Source organism: Trachurus trachurus, assembly GCF_905171665.1.
Source record: "Trachurus trachurus genome assembly, chromosome: 11".
Taxonomy (NCBI): Eukaryota; Metazoa; Chordata; class Actinopteri; order Carangiformes; family Carangidae; genus Trachurus; species Trachurus trachurus.
This window is the reverse complement of record NC_139904.1, coordinates 13,467,007-13,486,310: the sequence shown is the minus strand read 5'-3', so window position 1 is coordinate 13,486,310 and position 19,304 is coordinate 13,467,007. Positions and strand designations below refer to the sequence as shown.

At 41.5% G+C, this 19,304-nt stretch overlaps 2 protein-coding genes across 2 annotated transcripts; both read right to left on the bottom strand.

Annotated features, from left to right (window-relative positions):
• Positions 1 to 269: 269 nt before the first annotated feature.
• Positions 270 to 8,394, bottom strand: LOC310993185 (zymogen granule membrane protein 16-like; the record flags this gene model as incomplete). Its single annotated transcript, XM_083981500.1, has 6 exons — positions 8,337 to 8,394; positions 8,179 to 8,214; positions 8,026 to 8,078; positions 7,795 to 7,921; positions 1,582 to 1,882; positions 270 to 458 (listed from the first exon to the last, which is right to left on the bottom strand). Exons 3-6 carry the CDS (start codon positions 8,075 to 8,077, stop codon positions 270 to 272), a joined length of 669 nt encoding a protein of 222 aa, XP_083837626.1. The 5' UTR covers position 8,078; positions 8,179 to 8,214; positions 8,337 to 8,394.
• Positions 8,395 to 12,665: 4,271 nt separating this feature from the next.
• Positions 12,666 to 16,231, bottom strand: LOC310993184 (actin-binding Rho-activating protein-like; the record flags this gene model as incomplete). The annotated part of the gene is made up of 3 exons (XM_083981499.1): positions 12,666 to 13,237; positions 14,185 to 14,933; positions 16,106 to 16,231. 3 exons carry the CDS (start codon positions 16,229 to 16,231, stop codon positions 12,754 to 12,756), a joined length of 1,359 nt encoding a protein of 452 aa, XP_083837625.1. The 3' UTR covers positions 12,666 to 12,753.
• Between the last annotated feature and the right edge of the window lie 3,073 nt (positions 16,232 to 19,304).

Below are 19,304 nucleotides of genomic sequence, written 5' to 3'. Positions count from 1 at the left end.
GTCCGGAGGTTAGGAGAAAAATCTTCCCCAGAGCTTTAGAAAAAGCCTCCAGCGAATGACACCGAGGGGACCTGTGTTCCTCTTGCCCTCCCTGTGAGATGGTCTTACTGACTGACTGACTGAAAGCCACCCTGAAACACTCAGTAGGGGAGAAACATGGTTACATTTTAAAAGTTAGTGAGCATAAAGTCAGAAGAGACTGGCAGGTATCAGGTTAGCCATCATACGTTTTGATGAGGGGAGACTGAGGTTTGTAGTGGGCAGGTGGGTTAGCCCGAGGCAGTACAGGTGGGGGAAGCTCTACAGATTCCTGTGCAGCTGGGGTGCAGCTGAAGCTTCTCTGCCATGGAGAATCTGAAGGTCTCTTGTTGTTCCTGGAGACCCTGAACAATCTTGTGAGAGTTTGCTCGTCTCTTGCAGGCGTCTGCCTTGTGAGGCAGCGCAAAGAGGGTCCCTCTCTGCTGAGTCAGTCATGGCCATTATATTCACAGGGCCTGAGACAATTACAACGTGACTCAGTAGCAGAGTGGGGACACACACAGAGTACAGTTTCAAATCCCCCAAATCTTTACTCAGTAAACAGGCAGGGTAATACACAGGGAAGTAGTCTGATACCAGGCAAACAAATCCAAAGGGGTCAGTGCAGAAATCTGAAAAACCGATGAAGCAAAATCAAGTCGTACACTTGTTGTCAACACTAGGAAATAACACGAGTGAGAAAAGTACAGAAGGGTATCCTAACTATCTTCTGTGGGTAATGGGGGCGGGACTAGATAAGCTTTTGCTTCTCCCGCTTTCCCTTTCGGCCATGTGTATTGTATTATTTGAACTAAGATGAAGTGTGATGATGATGATTTAAATTGACATGCCCGAAATAAACAAATTGATTGATTGATTGCTAACAATGACCGTATGGCAAAGAATGGGTGCTTGTACTGGCAGGAAGTGATGAAACAGCACAGGAATGAATACTGAGTGTGGCTGCCATTCCGCGCCAAACGGCCCCTCCGACAACCACCATGATCATTCATACACATTCACACGAGGCAAGGTGGGTAAGGTGTCTTGCCCAAGGACACTACGACAGCGACTGGGACAGAGCGGGATTCAAACCGCCAACCCTCTGATCATTGGACGACCTGCTCTACCACCTGAGCCACTGCCGCCCCGCAGCCTACCAACCTTAAAACTAATGTAGGGAGCAAGATATCACATTCAACTACTCTACCGTATGAAAATTACCATCCTGTGTTTTTGTACCAGATGGTTAATTATCAGTTTGTCTTTTTACTGACACATAACGAATCAACAAGTCACAATGATCATTTAATTAGACTTTATTCAATAGTTTGTATGTTTTACATATTGGGAATGTTACAGTTCACCAGCATCATAAGAAAATATGATCAGGAAGGATACAAAAAGAACAAACTGAAAAACCAAGAGCTAATATCAAACACTATTAATTATGTGTACAATGATTCAGACATTTAAGGAAATGCTACTACAGAGCATACATTGATGACTGTGATTCAATCAAGTCTATTAATGGCCCACTAACTCAGTGTTGTTGTTTGGTACAATCCCCCAATGTGCTCCGATGGAGGTGATGGCTGGTCTGAAGTGTCCACTGACTCGGCCACTGATGAAGCGCAGCTCAGTCTGGCTGTTGTTGGGGTACATGTTGAAGGAGTGGCCGTAGGGCTGGCCCGCCCGCAGCGATCTGCCTCTATTAGTGACGAACACCACGGACTGCAGGTAGTGAGCATACTTCCCAGAAATCTGGATGAAGGCTTCACCGTCAAACAACTCCATCTCTTGGGGTCGACCATATGTGTATCCAGCAACAGGAGACCAGATGAAGCCATAACGGAACTGGAAGCTGTGAGAGGAAAAATAGGTATCACTCTCTATTTCTAATCTCTATTTGTTAACAGCAAGAAAACAAGCCTTGGCTTAAGTATTTGCCCCACAACAAATACTCCAAGTCATTAGTTTATTTATTATCACTATCCAGATGTGTCCAGTACACAATGAAAAATGCCAAAACTAAATTATATATAGTAGTTATGTGTAACATGTATGACACTTTTCCATATTAAATCCACAACTGACAATAGTAGCAAAAGCTCTACTATGTATTGTTGCCTCTTGATTTAGCGACAATAAGAAAAACATTTTAAAACAACACCAGGCTTGACCTTTGTCATATCATTTGCCTGACAATGAAAATATAATATCATTTAATTGGTTTATTATATTATATATGATTATATTATGAATTGCTCTATTTTATGATTTTTTAAGTGTAAAGTGTCTTTGAGCATTTGTAAAAGCACTTATAAATAAAATGTATTATTATTATTATTATTATTATTATTATTATTATTATTATTATTATTATTATTATTATTATTATTATTATTATTATTATCCAATATGTACATAATGAAACTGCAAAACCAGATAAAACATATTTGATATTCACCCGTTGATGTAGCTGTTGTAGCGCTCCCACACCCGTACAGCTGTGATACGGCCCTCTCCTGTCAGAGTGTAGGAGCGGCCACTGCCAGACCCCACAGCTGGGGAGTAGGAGTAATACTGAGACTGGGCTGGGAAGATAAAAAAAAATAATAATTAAGAAAATAGGAAACAAACTTTTATTTTATTATTATTATTGTTGTTGTTTTTATTGTTATTATTATTTAATTTGATTTCATCTTATTCCGTTCGATTTTGTTTGTCTGACACAAAATTGAAATATTGCATGGGGCGTTCACAAAGTTAGTAAAGATCCTTAATTTAACTATTTAAGGTTAGGGGGTTAGGGTTAGGGTTAGACAGCGAATTTTCATATGTCCACTTTACATATTACAGTTAAAGTGTGACTTGTGTGATAATGAAATTTACCATTAGCCAGCACACAGGCTGTAAGCAGCGTGAAGAGTACAGCGTAGTGCATTCTGTGAAAGAAATTCACAATGAGGGAGATTTGTTAGATTATAAATTATTATTTACCTATTATTATCGAGCACAGTGAATTTTGAAATAATCAGAATTTTTACCTGTCTAATTTATTCCTTGCAAGATGATCAAGAGACCTGTTGATGATGAAATTTAAAAAATGAAAATGAAATGATTCAGTTTATCCAGGTGTTTATTCATAAATTAAACATGACAACGTAATGCATTCTGTGAAAGAAATGTATGATGAGAAAGATTTGTTAGATCGGAAATTATAATTATAAGTTATATACCCAGCAACTACTGAGTTATTATTGAGCACAGTGGATGAAATAATCAGAATTTCTACCTGTCTAATTTATTCCTTGCAAGATGATCAAGAGACCTGTTGAAGATGAAATTAAAAAATGAGAATGAAATGGTTAAGTTCATTAGTAGCAATATATATATATATTTTATAAATTAGACATGACCATCCACAAAGTCAGGATAGAAATAAGCTGATACTTACTGAGTGTGCTTTAATGTTGTCAGATGTTCAACATCTGTGTGTGTAGCTTTGCCTCCTCTCAGCGCAGTGTACCTACCTGGACAGACATATGCTTTTATAGTATCGTTGTCAAATTCTTGAGCACATGCTTAATGGCACTATAGCCACACATAGATGCAGTTATTCTTCCTGGTTGACATAGATTCAAAGAAACACACAAACACATGGTGATTTTCATTTGCCAAAGTAAACACCCTGATGTGTTTGAGTGATCAGAAAAATATGTGGTTTTATGGGTTGATTGACTTGTGGTAATGAAAGAGAAAAAGAAAGCTTAGGCCAACTGAGAATATTAACTACTAATTATGTGATTGAAATGGATTGGGTTGCGTATTAGTAACTCATTGAGTGCCGCGCTCCTTTCCAAAGTTTTAGTCAAGTGTACCGGCAATTTAGACCATTTTTGACAATTTTTGTACAGCCACAGTAATAATAATAATAATAATACATTTTATTTAGAAAGCGCCTTGTGAGGGGATTGTACCACAGTGTATTCTATATTATTGCCACCAACACATACTGTGGCTCATTTGAAAGGTGAAACTTTATGCTGCAAATGGCCACAAACCATTTGTTTCTATGTGCCTCCATTCCTGAGAAAACTCAAGCTAAACATGGCTGGGTTTCACCAAAATCCCTGCTTTTTTTCTAGAAAAGGAGATACAGCGTCTTTTATGAAAGATGCTCTGTTTGTGCCTGTCGCTCTTCTGACACTTGCATTAAGGGCTCGTGTAAGATAAATATATACAACAATTGTTGTTCTATTCACAAATCCACCATGGGGGGGACACAACAATAACAGTAACGAGAAATCTCGTTTTTGGCACTCAACGCATGGGAACGAAAAACGAGAAATTACGTGGTTGGCACTCAATGAGTTAAGTGCTTGCTCAACCCAATAGTTGGGTTAAAATTAACCCAATGTTGTAGGGTTAGTATAACCCAACTTTTGGTTTGAATTGGGTCAAAAAGAATAACCCAATTCCTTGGGTTGAAATAACCCAAAACGTAGTTGGTCCTTATTCGACCCCGCAGTTGGGTTAAAATTGGGTTATTTTTTAACCTAACAGTTTTTAGTGTGTGGAATGAGTACAGATAAGATCTATTTTTACTGTTTTTATATGTGATGTTACACAATAAAACAAAAGGTTAATGCCAAGATTCAATCGCCCTTTCAGCATCATTAACAGCACAAGGCCCCTTGGATTTACTGTACTCCTCCATAGCCTAAATCTCTGGGGCGGACAGCCAGTACAGCGAGTGGGAGAGTGGCACCTCGGAGGATGTCAATGGCACAGCCGTGAGGTTGGTGTGGGGGCAGTGAGGTCGACCTTACCCTACTGAAATAAGAAGAAGACTGTTGTTGTTTACAGTTAGGTACTGAGTTAGGCCACTCTCTGCTGTCAGTCATGGCCAGATTATATTCACATGGGACAAGTAGGTGACTCAGTAGCAGAGTGGGGACACACACACACACAGTACAGTTTGAAATTCCAAAAATCTTTACTTGGTAAACAGGCAGGGCCATACAAGGATGGAGTCTGATACCAGGCAAACAAATCCAAAGAGGTTGAAGCAAAAATCAGAAAAACCAATGAAGCAAAACCAAGTCGTACACTTACTGGCAACGCTCGGAAGAAACGCGAGAGAGCAAAATACACAAAGGTAACAATGACAGTCCGCCCAAGAATGGGAAACAGGTGTGGTGATTACTGGGAACAGAACAATGGGACTTGACAGGAAGTGATAAAACTACACAGGAATGAATACTGATGTCAAAAATAAAACAGGAAGTCCATGAATGACAGATACCTGCCACAACTCATAGACAATAAATATCTCCCTAAATGTTAAACAATAAATTACCTATCAAATGTGACAAACAAACTGGCTACTTTTTACTTTTATTACAGTAAAGCCCCTACAAAGAACTTTCGTTTTGTGTTGAATTTGGTGACCCCTGTGGACAAAAGCGGTAGAGTTTTGCCGGAATGAAGACTGCATCTGATCTCCCATTAGCTCTAGCGCGTATTGTCGTAAAGACGCTTATCTGGCTTGCATGTCGAGTCTCCATGTCAGCAGTTTTAGGCAAATTACTTTGGAAAAGTAGCCTGTTTAAAAAACGATATGTGCATTTTCAGTGCCAAAAAATAAAAAAATAAATGTAATAATCTTCGTCCCGACTGTGACCTGGTTGTTATTAATTCCCAAATAGACCTGTACAGTGGCGTGCACAGACTTTTTGAAGGGCAGGGGCGAAAAGGAAAAAAAGGGGCACCTAATAGCGCGTCCTCGCCACTGGGCACTTTAGCACACGTTTTGGCTTCCCTGAAGGCACTTTAACACGTGTTTTAGCTCCCAAGAGGCCACTTTAGCACATGTTTTGGCTCCTAGATGTGGCTCCTAGAGGGCACTTTCAGGGCTGCCAAGTTTCAGAAAATGACAAGAGTGAGACTGTAGTGACATGGTGCGTTTGGCCGGCGACCACAGGTCGGCGGCGAAAAAATGTTGGCCTTTTTTAACATCGATTTGGCCTGTTTTAATATCGATACCTTAAGACTAAAAAAACGTCGATTTGGCCTGTTTTAACACGTGTTTTGGCCCCCAAGAGGGCACTTTAGCACACGTTTTGGCTCCTAGAGAGCACTTTAGCACGCATTTTGGCTTCCAAGGGGGCACTTTAACACGTGTTTTGGCTCCCAAGAGGGCACTTTAGCACACGTTTTGGCTACCATGAGGGCACTTTAGCACACGTTTTGGCTACCATGAGGGCACTTTAGCACGCGTTTTGGCTCCCAAGAGGGCATTTAAGCACGCGTTTCAGCTCCTAGAGGGCACTTTAGCACGCATTGTGGCTCCTAGAGGGCTCTTTAGCACACGTTTTGGCTCCTAGAGGGCACTTTAGCACACGTTTTGGCTCCTAGAGGGCACTTTAGCACACGTTTTGGCCCCCATGAGGGCACTTGAGCACACGTTTTAGCTCCTAGAGGGCACTTTAACACACGTTTTGCCCCCCATGAGGACACTTTAGCACGTGTTTTGGCTTCCAAGAGGGCACTTTAACGCGCGTTTTGGCTCCCAGGGGGCACTTTAGCACGCGTTTTTCAACAATTGGGCCACGAGGGGGGGGGCGACCGCCCCCCCTGCCCCCCCCCCCTGTGCACGCCACTGGACCTGTACATATTTTGACGTCCCCGGGAGACAGGACAGTCTTGAGCCCTGTCGCGCGTGCCGTCTCCAGGTCTGAGTGTCGTAAATCATTTCATCCATGGATGAACCCGACCCCTGCCTCCCAGTTACACTATTTAGAAATAGCTTATCTTCACACCGATGGGCTCATTTGCTGTTGTACTGTAGGTCACACAGAGACATCAGCAGAAACAAGAGACTTTTGCATATAAAATTAAAGGCTTTAACGTCATTACATTATGAATTCCAAAGAGACTATACCTACCTAATGAAGGGAGCGAGATGTCACCTTCAGCTACACACTAGGTGCATATCCTGTGTTTTTTTACCGGTTGTCTATTTGTCTTTTACTAACACATAATGAATCAACAAGTGAAAATGAACATTTAATTTGACTTTATTCAGTACTTTGTGTGTTTTACAAATTGGGAATGTTACAGTTCACCCGCATCATTCAATAACAAACTGAAAAACTTAGAGCTAACATCAGACACTATTAATAATGTGTACAATTGTTCAGACATTTATTCATGGAAATGTTACCACAGATAATATATTGATGACTGTGATTCTATCAAGTCTATTAATGGCCCATTAACTCAGTGTTGTTGTTTGGTACAATCCCCCAGTGTGCTCCCATAGATCTGATGTATCCACTGACTCGGCCACTGATGAAGCGCAGCTCAGCCTGGCTGTTGGTGGGGTACATGTTGAAGGAGTGGCCTGAGGGCTGGCCAACTTGCAGTGAACGGCCTCTGTTAGTGACGAACACCACTGACTGCACATAGGAAGCATACTTCCCAGAAATCTGGATGATGGCTTCGCCGTCAAACAACTTGATCTCGTGGGGTTGACCAGATACAGAGCCAATGATACGAGACCAGATGTAGCCATAACGGAACTGGATACTGTGGAAGAAAAACAGACAAATGGATCACAATTAAGGAGTTATGTGTAATGTGTATGACACTTGTCATTATTATGATTATGATTATGATTATTATTATTATTGTTATTGTTATTATTATTATCCAAATGTGTCCAATAATAAAAACAGCAAAACCAGATAAAACATATTTGATATTAACCCATAGATGTAGCTGTTGTAGCGCTCCCACACCCGTACAGCTGTGATACGGCCCTCTCCTGTCAGACTGTAGGAGGTGCCACTTCCTGACCCCACGGCTGGGGAGTAGGAGTAATACTGAGACTGACCTGGAAAGATAAAAGTAGTAGTAGTAAAGATCATTAACTTAACCTTATCCATAACACTTTACATACAGAATTATAGATAAACTAGTGAAATTAATGACATTTACCATTAACCAGCACACAGGCTGTGAGCAGAGTGAAGAGGACAACGTAGTGCATTCTGTCAAAGAAATTCATAGTGAGAGAGATATGTTGGATTATACCCAGCAAAATTAAGTTATTGTTGAGCACAGTGGATGTTGAAAATCAAAAATGTTTACCTGTCTAATTTATTCCTTATGAGATGATCAAGAGACCTTTTGATGACATAAGAAATGAGAATGAGATTTGAATGTTCAGCAGTAGTAACATCAGGTGTTTCTCCATAAATTAGACATGACCGTCCATAAAGTCAGGATAGAAATAAGATGATACTTACAGAGTTGAGTGTGCTTTAATGTTGTCAGAGCTTCAGTATCTGAGTGTGGAGCTTTGCCTTCTCACAGCCAAGTGTACCTACCTGGACAAACACATGCTTTTATAGTAGCTTTGTCACATTCCTGAGCACATGCTCAATGGCCTTTGTCACACAAAGATACAATTCTTCTTCCTGGTTGTTTCAAAGAAACACACAAAAACATAGTGATTTCCTATTCTCAAATAAGACAACTCCATTCAGTTATCAGAAAAGCATGTGGTATAATGGGTTGTTTGAGGTGCAGGGATGAAAGAGAAAATGAAAGCTAAGGCCAACTGTGAATACTAAGTAATGCATATGATGTAAATAAATAAATAAATAAATAAATAAGATAAAAGGGGAAGTTCCACATAATGATAAGAAACAACACAACATCATAAACAGGCTGTAATATGCTTTTCATATATTAATGCTGGCTGTCATGATCCGGTGAATGATTATTACTGTTACATCTTACTAATGAGTTACTAAAATGTATAACTGGAATAAGGGAGCATCATTGTAACGGATAAAAACGAATCAAAACCCACAAGTTTCTCGCATAAACTCCAGTAAGATTTTGAAGCCACTTCAAAACCCAGTGATCTTCAACAGAAGTAAAGCCCAACCACTCACTTTAAAGCAGAAGTAAGCGATCCGGTCGTTTTGGGTAACTTCCTGTCAGCGGATGGAGTTAGCAGTCCCCGCCCTCGTCCCTACGTCACCACATTCACGCGCATCCCTTGGCTGCACACACAGAGAGGACCGCCTCTTTATGCCATTCTCTCTCCTCATTGGATAAAGGTTGTAGGATACAAGGAAAGTTTTCTCCTCGGCTTACAGCAGAGCAGAGTGACTGACAGACCCGTGTTTCAGACCAAACACTCTATATAAGTGATTGCCGTCGGAAGATATAACTATTTATATTAAGACTTATATTAACACAAATATTCTGCTTACTTCTGCTTAAAGTTGTCTGGCCTCATGAGGACAAGAAGATACGTATAATAACAAAATACTGTATACATAGAAAAACAATTGCAACAATTGATGAACCCGTGATTCAATCTAAGTTTTATTGTTTTAGAGTCGTATGTCATTGGATATTATCTGGATATCCAATAACCTCAATAAAAGTCAAAAGTTGGCCACTAACTTTGAACTCCTGCTCTCTTTCTCAGTACTCAGTGTTGTCGTTTGGTACAATCCCCCAGTGTGCTCCCATAGAGGTGATGTATCCACTGACCCAGCCACTGATGAAGCACAGCTCAGCCTGGCTGTTGGTGGGGTACATGTTGAAGGAGTGGCCTTCAACATGTGCCTGCAGCGATCGGCCTCTGTTAGTGATGAACACCACTGACTGCAGGTAGTGAGAATACTTCCCAGAAACCTGGACGATGGCTTTGCCTTCAAACAGCTCCATCAAATGGGGTTTACCATTATATACTGTATGTTTCCAACAACAGGAGACCACAAGGTGCCATAGCGAACCTGGAAACTGATGAATGATGTGGAAAGTAGACAGCTACTTGATGTAAGAGATTTCCATTGTTTGATGCTCATGATGTTGAATTAAATAAAAACAGATGATACATACAGTCAATCAATGTATTAAATAGTAGTACTATTTGATATTCACCCTATGATAGGTGTCCCATACCCTCACAGCTGTGATCCTTCTGTCTTCATTGAGGTTGTATGGCGTTGCAAACAGAGAATATAAACTCCAAGGCATTTGTTAAAGAGGCCACATAGCATTGATACTTCTGATTTGAAATGTGCCGTTACCTGCAAGAAAACATCATATTATTCATAATATTTTATAATATATAACAACAACAACAACATTTCTCCCTCTTGCCCTATCTTGGATTAGATGTGACAAACTGAGGCTCAGACAGCCGGCAGCAAATAAAATCAATGGAAAATCCCAAAATAATACTCACAAACTAAGTGTGCATGAGAGTTGAAGAAGCTTCTCCATCAAGTGGCACTACGCTATGCGACACAGTCTGTATTCATGTAGTGGATGGGTTTGCATGAAAAAACAACAACAAAAACAGTGCATCAATGCGGATGCAGTAACTAAATATATTAGTTATCAGGTTGATGATGAATCTGTCTGATATGAAAAGATATCGTGTTAGAATTGTAAAGTGTTTGAATCAGCAAGAATCAACATGTTTATCTTGTCCTACTTTCTACTTAATCAAATTTTACTATGCTTTTATTGTACCTTTTCATTTCATTTTCATTTATTAGTTTATTTCATAGGGACAGTGCACCACTAATCAACAGAGTTAAAAGAAAACTGTCAGTGGGCCAGAGTTAGCCAACAAGGCTAGTTTGACAACAAGGCTTTCACAAAACCTTCTTATTACAATCAAAATAAACATGGGTAAAGTTTTGCTTTTGCTTTAACCAACCTACTTTTGTCTTAAAGGAAAGTATGCAGTGCTAAATTGTGTGAACTTCCCACTTCTAAAAAAAATCTTAAATATGCAGACATTATCTGTGCAATCTGACATGGGTGCTCCGCCAACAGGAAAGTCATACTTGCTCAGATTCCAGTCCTGCAAGAATCTGTCCACAAGGAAGCAAATGCATGATCACTTCTCGTATAGCTTCATGTGGTCATGTTTCTGGCAGGAAATGATAGCCATTGTACTTTTCTTGTATTGTAGCTTGTGATCTCAACTTAACACAATATGTGACTGGCAAAAGGTTTCATCTGCACATACCACATGTCAGTTCAGGTCATGCATCAGTGTCTGCCAATGGAAACTTTCTGGAAACTAGTTCTTGAAGGAGGAATCCCTCAGAGCTCTCTTCTGTAAATGATAAGTAAATCATACAGGAACTACACCTACCCTATCACGTGTTAAAACTTCCCCTGAACCTCTTCCAGATAATTGCATAGGTAGTCTAAACAATTCAAGTGCAACTATGCATAAATTAATTTTGCACTTTTCCTATATAGGAAGGCAACAGTGCAAAATTGGAAAGTTTTCTAAAAAGATTTAATAAAAATAGCCAGTATATAGTAGAAGTATAGTATACATAGTAGATATTAGGCTATATAGTATAGTATAGTATATGGTATATGTGGTATCTAGTATAGTATAGAATATATAGTATATAGTACTATATTCATAACTCACCTTTATTGCACAGTGCTGGTCCTGGGTAGAATTTCGTTTCATGCATAAGCATGAGCAAGCATGCAAACGACAATAAAATTAACCTTGAAGATAAAGGTCCTCTCCATCACTTCAATGTGAACACGAAGGAGATACTAAGATGCCACAAGCTTTCTGGCATCCACCTCAGTGTTGGGCTCAAAGCAAGAGACGAGGGTCGGTGCAATGTAATAGGTCGCTGTCTCAGGGCTCGGCCTGGCATTTTGCTCAACTAAGGTTAGTGGCAGCTGGCATGGTCCTGTCCTACTTCTCTTTGATGTTACTATCATCCTCTCCAGGCTCTTTGCAGATCCTAGCAAACCAATTTTTGAGACAATGCTGGATATGCAGATATGCATCTGTTTGCTGAAGCTCTATATTAGTATTCATAATATATTTACCCTCAACCAATACTAAAACAACGCTTAATAAAACACAGAACGCAGTATAAATACAGCTTAGCCTTCAGCTTTCAACTTGAATTAACGTTTTTTCCATACATATTGTCCACACTCCTAACATCAGTTGTGTTCTGTGTAATTTTACAAACTCCAGTGCATTGTTCAAAAATTCAATAACTGACTGTTAAAAGGACTTTATTTTTTTCATCCCGAGACCATCACATGAGTCATCCTTTACATTAATTATAAGAGCCTCTGTCTAACAGGCCATGAGGTGTAAAAGTGCTGTGGTGTGCTCTGTTCCCCTGCATTGTGCCCGGTACAGTGTAATGAATGCTGAGCTGCAGGAATTCAGGCAATGAAATCCAATGCGTGTTTGAATTACTGTGCTACAGTATACTGCAAAGCTGCTTGTTATGTGGTACATTAACACATCCTTAAATATCTCATTAGCATAAGCCATAAAGAAAGTGCAAAAGAGGCATGTATGAAAATCTGCACCCTACTCTTAATGGAAGTATAAGTAGCCAAAAAGCTGGGACATTATCTCTGCAGAGCCTCCAGAGCTGGTGAATTAAAACTTCAAAGTCTTTTCTGATTTCTCAAAACATGGCCATGAGAGCTACAACTTAGACATCCACATCTCTGACAGGAAGACTTTTCAAGTATCTAAAAAAATAGCAGTAAAAACATTCTTTGTGATATCCACATGAACACACTTGCTGCCCGATAATGCCTGAGGTTATTTCACAAGTTCCACAGTGCTAGTCAATTAGGTGTAAGAGGATTTCCAGTACATAATTGACCCAGGTGTTAATATCACACCAGCAGAGTAATGATCACTCCATCATCCTGGCCCTGCCACAGCATCTCCCCTTCGAACGCCACCTTCCCGTGTTTCCGGGCTCTCATCAGAATCCCTACCACCTTATCAGAAATCCTGACATATCTGTCAAACAGCTGCCCGAACGTGACACGGGTCTTTCCATCTGGGTCCGGATCGGCCATTATCCTGATCACGTAACACATGTCGGAGATCTCACGGTGGATGTGTTGCTCGGCACGTTTGGCTCTCTCAGCCGTCTTGGTACCATCCTTGGGGCGACCGTAACCGTCCTGACCCTTTTGGAGGCGAAGAGACATGGAGTAATCATAGTCAAAGTATTCACTGAAGGGGTTAAGTTTCTGGTTAACGGTGTGCTCTGAGGCCCAGTTCTGCCAGCGACTCTTGAGGTTTCCCACGGCGCTGTATTTCTTGGAGAGAGCATTGATCTTGTTGGCATCTTCAGCTTCCTTTTTGCATCTGGAAGGAACAAAAACAAGGTTTCAGCCTTATCTGCACAACCTACGAATAAACTGGGGTTACTGGATTTCAAGAAAATGGTAAAATTGCAGGGAGAAACCCAGCTGACACTGGGCATCAATGTAATGTCTGAAAGACATGGGACTCTAACAACTCTAATGTCGTTCATGCATTAAAATGGATTTGGAAATGGAAATTGGGTTGATGTCAAAACCCAACCCTGACCTATTCGCATTGTGACATTTAAGAGACATTTACTGTAGCAGATGTTGTGTCTCATGGCTATTGCTCATTGCGCTGACTTGAGATATTTGGATGATATTGGATTTTGTTTGCTAAACAGCACAACTTAAGACCAAACGTTATACCAATATCAGCTGCCATCAGTGTTGTACCTCAAATTAATGTTGATATTGCCTCACATCAAGTTTTGGTCATTTATCACCTATTAAGGTCAAATACAATGATACATCACAGTGTTACTCTGTTTGTGGCCCAGGAGTTGAGCTTGTACCTCCTCTGCTGTCTAGTATTGCTGCAGTAATACAAGACAAATGGCTAGTGACTTTCTACTGCTTGAGTTACAGATACAATATCCAGTGTCACTTAAGCTGGGGCAAACTTCAGGAATAGCATGCTAATACTACTGTACTTTTCTTTGATGCCCATGTTAACACGAGTAATGAAGGCCTCTGTCCCTTTAACCTGTTCTACACTTGGATGTTTTTTCACACAACTGTAATTTGATATCTATAAAGGCCAGCCTATTGAATTATGTGACCGCCAGCAGAAAGTAGTGCCCAAACAACGAGGATGGTTGTGGAATATTCAAGGCCACTTAATAGCAGATAGATTTTCATTCAGAGTATGGATACAATTTTAAAGTTATCTTACTGGACCACTTCATTTACAAGTGCTGAATATCGTATAATATATTTTAAACTTACATTGGGACTTGAGGTCTTTTAATCTTCACTGCTGATTCAGACTCATCTTCACTGTCTCTTTGCTCTGTGTCTTTTAAAACACTTGCTGTCTGTGTTTGACCATCCTCTATGTCCAGTCTTTCCTTCTCTGTCTCAGGGTATCCATGCTCCTCTTCATCTTTACCACTGCTGTGAGCTTCTCCTGGTTTTCCACCTTCTTCTCTGTGCTTGTGTTCATTCTCCACCTGCTTCCAGCTTTTGGTCAGCGATGATACCATGTTGGAGCACTTCCTGTGGCGGGTGGGGGAGCTTTTCTTCTTCAGTAGCCTGTCAATCTCCTCTCCCGATGGCACAGCCTCTCCCTTGATCTTCTCAGTCAGAAGTTCGATGCCTGCACTTTTCTCCTGAACGCTGCTGGTCACCGTCTTCACCGCCTGCTTTGTTTTGATACAGAACTCCACCGGTGGCTCAGTTGGGGTCGTAACCTCTTCGGCCTTCTTTTGAAGAGTTGGTGTTCTTTGAACTTCTTCAGAATTAGTTTTGTTACTTTGAGAGGTAGAATTTTTCTTGGGGACCCATGTCTTTTTAGGTTCCTCTGTTGGTAATCTTGGTATAGGTGGAGCCCACCCACTGGGTTCGCTTGCCTGCTTTGTCTCATTCTCCGTCACCCACTTCTGCCAGCTGCTTGTCAGGCCGCACACCATGCTGATTGTACGGAGCTTCTTGATGTTCTTGTTGGTGGATGGCTTCCTCTGGGACGCCTTGATGCTCTGTTTGTCAGGTGAAGGTTTTGTCAAGTGAGCTGTCAGGTTTGCTACAATAAACAAATCCCTTCCCTGCTTGGATTTCTATACCTATTATATTATTGTAACTTTTCCCTCGGCTGCTGTCTACCCTCACACTCGCAGCTACAGCTCTAAAATGAGGAGAGCAAACCCCAACATGACGGTGGAAAGAATTCGAGTCATGCCAGGCCACGGACCTGATCGTCTTTCCCTGACACTGGTCACCCCTACACACTCATGTTTCATCACAGATTGTGGAGTTGAGACCGGAGGTAGACGGGGCAGCGGATCTGTGAGTGCTAAGTTTAATCAGTGAGTGTGCAGATACTGTACATGCAAAGACCATCAATGACATACCATGGGATATTTGGACGGATTTTCCCTCAAATCTTTTAAAGCACTTGTATTACACTGATAAAACTATTAATGAAAACATCAGATAAACTCTATAAACATTTTGTGTAATTAACATTTGGAAATTTTAACAACCTCCTTTTGGGTACCGGTAGTTTGTATGTATGCAAAAAGACTGACTTTATATTATATGCTCATAATCGGTCATACTGTTAACTCTTATTTTGAAAAGTAACTACAGATGTAAGGCAGTGGAAGGGGAAAAAAAAGAAATATAAACATTAAAATACTCAGAAATGGAAATACTCAGTAAGTACTCAAGTGCAAGTGCAGCACGCCATTGCTGTTCTTCAGTAAATGTCCTTCAAGTCACATTCCACATGGTCAACCATGACAGGTTTGACAGCTTTGATTGTTTTCCTGGAGACAAGGGAGGCTGCTGATGAGAAAACAAATGAATGCACGCAACATTTCAGAGAAGGAAAAAAGAGTTGCTCAAAAGTTGGAACACACACAACACAGATATCCTTCCTCTTACCTGGCATATCATACACAATCAAAACTCTTCTTGTAAATACTTCACTAATTGTGTTATTTAAATCCTCCATACAAGACTAAAGCACAAGTACAAAGGAACCAAACTGAAGTAACATAATCTGCTGTTTCATGATCAATTCCAAAAATTTTAATGATCTCAAAAACACACAAAACAGATGAGCAGTGTGAGCTCACAGCAAAACAGCCTCCATGTGCTCGAACACCGAGGAGCTGGCAACGAGTTTTCATTCTACTTGTTTACAAACACTGGACATGATTGCTCCCTTGAAGAGCCGGCGCACCAAATCTGCGCCCGAGCCCTGGCTGAATGACGTCACTCGTGCTGCCAGACAAGAGTGCAGGAGAGCGGAGCGCAGGTGGAAAAAGGACATGTTGCATGTTTCCTATGGTATTTTTAAAGAGAGCCTGCTGTGCTATCAAAGGACCGTAAAAGTTGAGAAAAATAAATATCGCTCAGAAATAATTGCTTCTAATTGTAACAATCCCAGTGCTCTGTTCAAAACCATAAATACTGTCCTTGATACTCCCAAGTTTATTGGTTTTGATACATCCACTGAAATCTGTGAAAGATTCCTCCACTTCTTCACTGATAAAATTGTGTCTACAAGAGCCTGTATCTCTCAGCCCTCCTATGACCCTTCGATTCCTTTGCCCTGCACATCTGTATTTTCTCAGTTTGAGCCGGTGTCCCTCTCCATTTTAAAGGACACAGTTAGTCATATGAAGCCATCTGGTTCCCCTGCAGATGCCATCCCCCCTCGTCTGTTTAAAGAGGTACTTATGACAATTGGACCGAGCATTCTTGAGATTATTAATGAAAGTCTCTCCTCTGGTACAGTACCTGGGGTTTTTAAACATGCAGTAGTACGCCCTCTACTTAAAAAAACAGGCCTTGACCCCTCCCTCAGTTCCAACTTCAGGCCTTTCTCCAATCTTTCATACATTTCTACAATTTTAGAGAAGGTTGTCTACAACCAGTTATTACCATTCTTAGAAGAAAATGGTATCACTGAGCTATTCCAATCAGGGTTCAAAGCCCTCCATAGCACAGAGTCAGCACTTTTGAAGGTGTCAAATGATATACTTTTGTCAACAGACTCTGGAAAGTCTGTTGTCCTAGTGCTTTTAGATTTGTCTGCTGCATTTGACACTGTTGACCACAGCATTTTAATCTCTCGCCTCGAGCACTGCATGGGCGTTAAAGGGATAGTTCGGGTTTTTTGATATGAATCTATATGGCATCCCCATCATCAGTTACGTGCTGTGACGGTGACTTTCCCCGGACTGTGTCCCGTGAGCGGAGTTCCGGCCTGGTTTCGGTGCTGACGAATGTAGTCCGGCTAGTTGGCTGGGGTCACGAAAATAAAGCGTTTTTCTTCTCAAAACAATATGCATTCAAAAGAGTGATACATTTGCATCACAAAACCGTTGTCCACGAAAAAGTCTGACCTCGCAATCGCTTGGCGCTATTTTCTCTCCCTCCGTATCACTGCGCGCTGCCGCCTGTAGACGGCTGTGCGCGTTTCTATCAGCTGTTTCACGGAGTTTATTGCTCGGATAGTTCACATAAACATTTCTGATTATGACACAAGTGATGAAGCCATCCCTTGTTTTAGCACAGAGCCAAAGGGAGAGCTTTATGAACCTGATGTGATGCTGAACTTCGTCAGATGGAGTTAAAACGAGCAGACAGAGAGAGGAGGGACAGGGAAGTGACAAGCTGAAGTTAGACCACAGCTGTAGCTGTGACGGACAGGGTGATGATCAGTAATGCAGCGCAGTCCGTTATGGAAGATCTGAGGCTCCTCTGACCGCTGCAGGTGAGCCGCAGGTGAGCTGCACGTCAGCTGGCTGGAGAGTAGTGCCGTTCTTTTTTTTTTTCTTTCTTTTTTTTCCAGCAGCACCGTCCGGTGCAGGTGATGCACGCTGTCTGTCTGTGTATGTTTGTAGGTCTGATCTTCCACCATGAACTGCGCTGCAACGATCACCCACCTCTTTACCTAACTCCATCTGACGAAGTTCAGCATCACATCAGGTTCATAAAGCTCTCCCTTTAGCTCTGTGCTAAAACAAGGGATGGCTTCATCACTTGTGTCATAATCAGAAATGTTTATGTGAACTATCCGAGCAATAAACTCCGTGAAACAGCTGATAGAAACGCGCACAGCCGTCTACAGGCGGCAGCGCGCAGTGATACGGAGGGAGAGAAAATAGCGCCAATCGATTGCGAGGTCAGACTTTTTCGTGGACAACGGTTTTGTGATGCAAATGTATCACTCTTTTGAATGCATATTGTTTTGAGAAGAAAAACGCTTTATTTTCGTGACCCCAGCCAACTAGCCGGACTACATTCGTCAGCACCGAACCAGGCCGGAACTCCGCTCACGGGACACAGTCCAGGGAAAGTCACCGTCACAGCACGTAACTGATGATGGGGATGCCATATAGATTCATATCAAAAAACCCGAACTATCCCTTTAAGGGTGTCGCCCTTGACTGGTTCCGGTCATACTTAACGGACAGAAGCTTTTGTGTAAAAATTGACAACTTTGTGTCTTCAACAGCTCCTCTTCCACATGGGGTCCCCCAGGGCTCAATTCTCGGCCCTCTTTTATTTGCTCTTTATTTACTCCCCCTTGGTTCTGTTTTTAGAAAACATAGTATTTTATTCCATTTTTATGCTGATGATTGCCAGATCTATGTTCCACTGGCACAAAGCGATGCTCACACAGTCCAACCATTCATTGACTGTCTTAACGACATCAAAGCCTGGCTCTCACTTAATTTTCTGAGTCTCAATGAGAATAAAACTGAAATAATGATGTTTGGACCAAGTTGTTATTCTCCCCCCAACGTTGACCTTGGCCCTCTGTCACTGTATTTCAAAGACTGCGTCACTAATCTGGGGGTCAAGTTTGACTCAACAGATCAGTGGTGTAGTACAGAAAAGTTTTTATCAGTTACGTCAAATAGCGAAGGTGAAACCTATTTTATCAAGACCTGACTTGGAAAAATTAATCCATGCTTTTATTACAAATCGTCTTGATTAGGCTACTGCAAATCTCTGTACATAGGGATCAGCCAGGCGCCCCTCGCCCGGCTGCAGCTTGTGCAGAACTCTGCTGCACGCCTGCTAACCCAGACCCGCAGGCGTGAGCACATCACTCCCATCCTGGCGTCCCTACACTGGCTCCCTGTGTATTACGGAATCAATTTTAAAGGGCCCATATTATGCAAAATCCACTTTCTACAGGTTTTGTAGTGGTCCTATGTGTTCCCGTGGCCTTTCTATGACGCCTGGAGGTGAAAACAGTCCGTTCACTTCCTTAATTGATTTCTACACTTTTTTGAGATCGTGTCTCCAAACGGGCGAATTGAAAGTGCTGGCAGACTTGACGTCAGGATGCGCTGAACTCAGGTGACTCCACCTCCCGGTACTTCCTT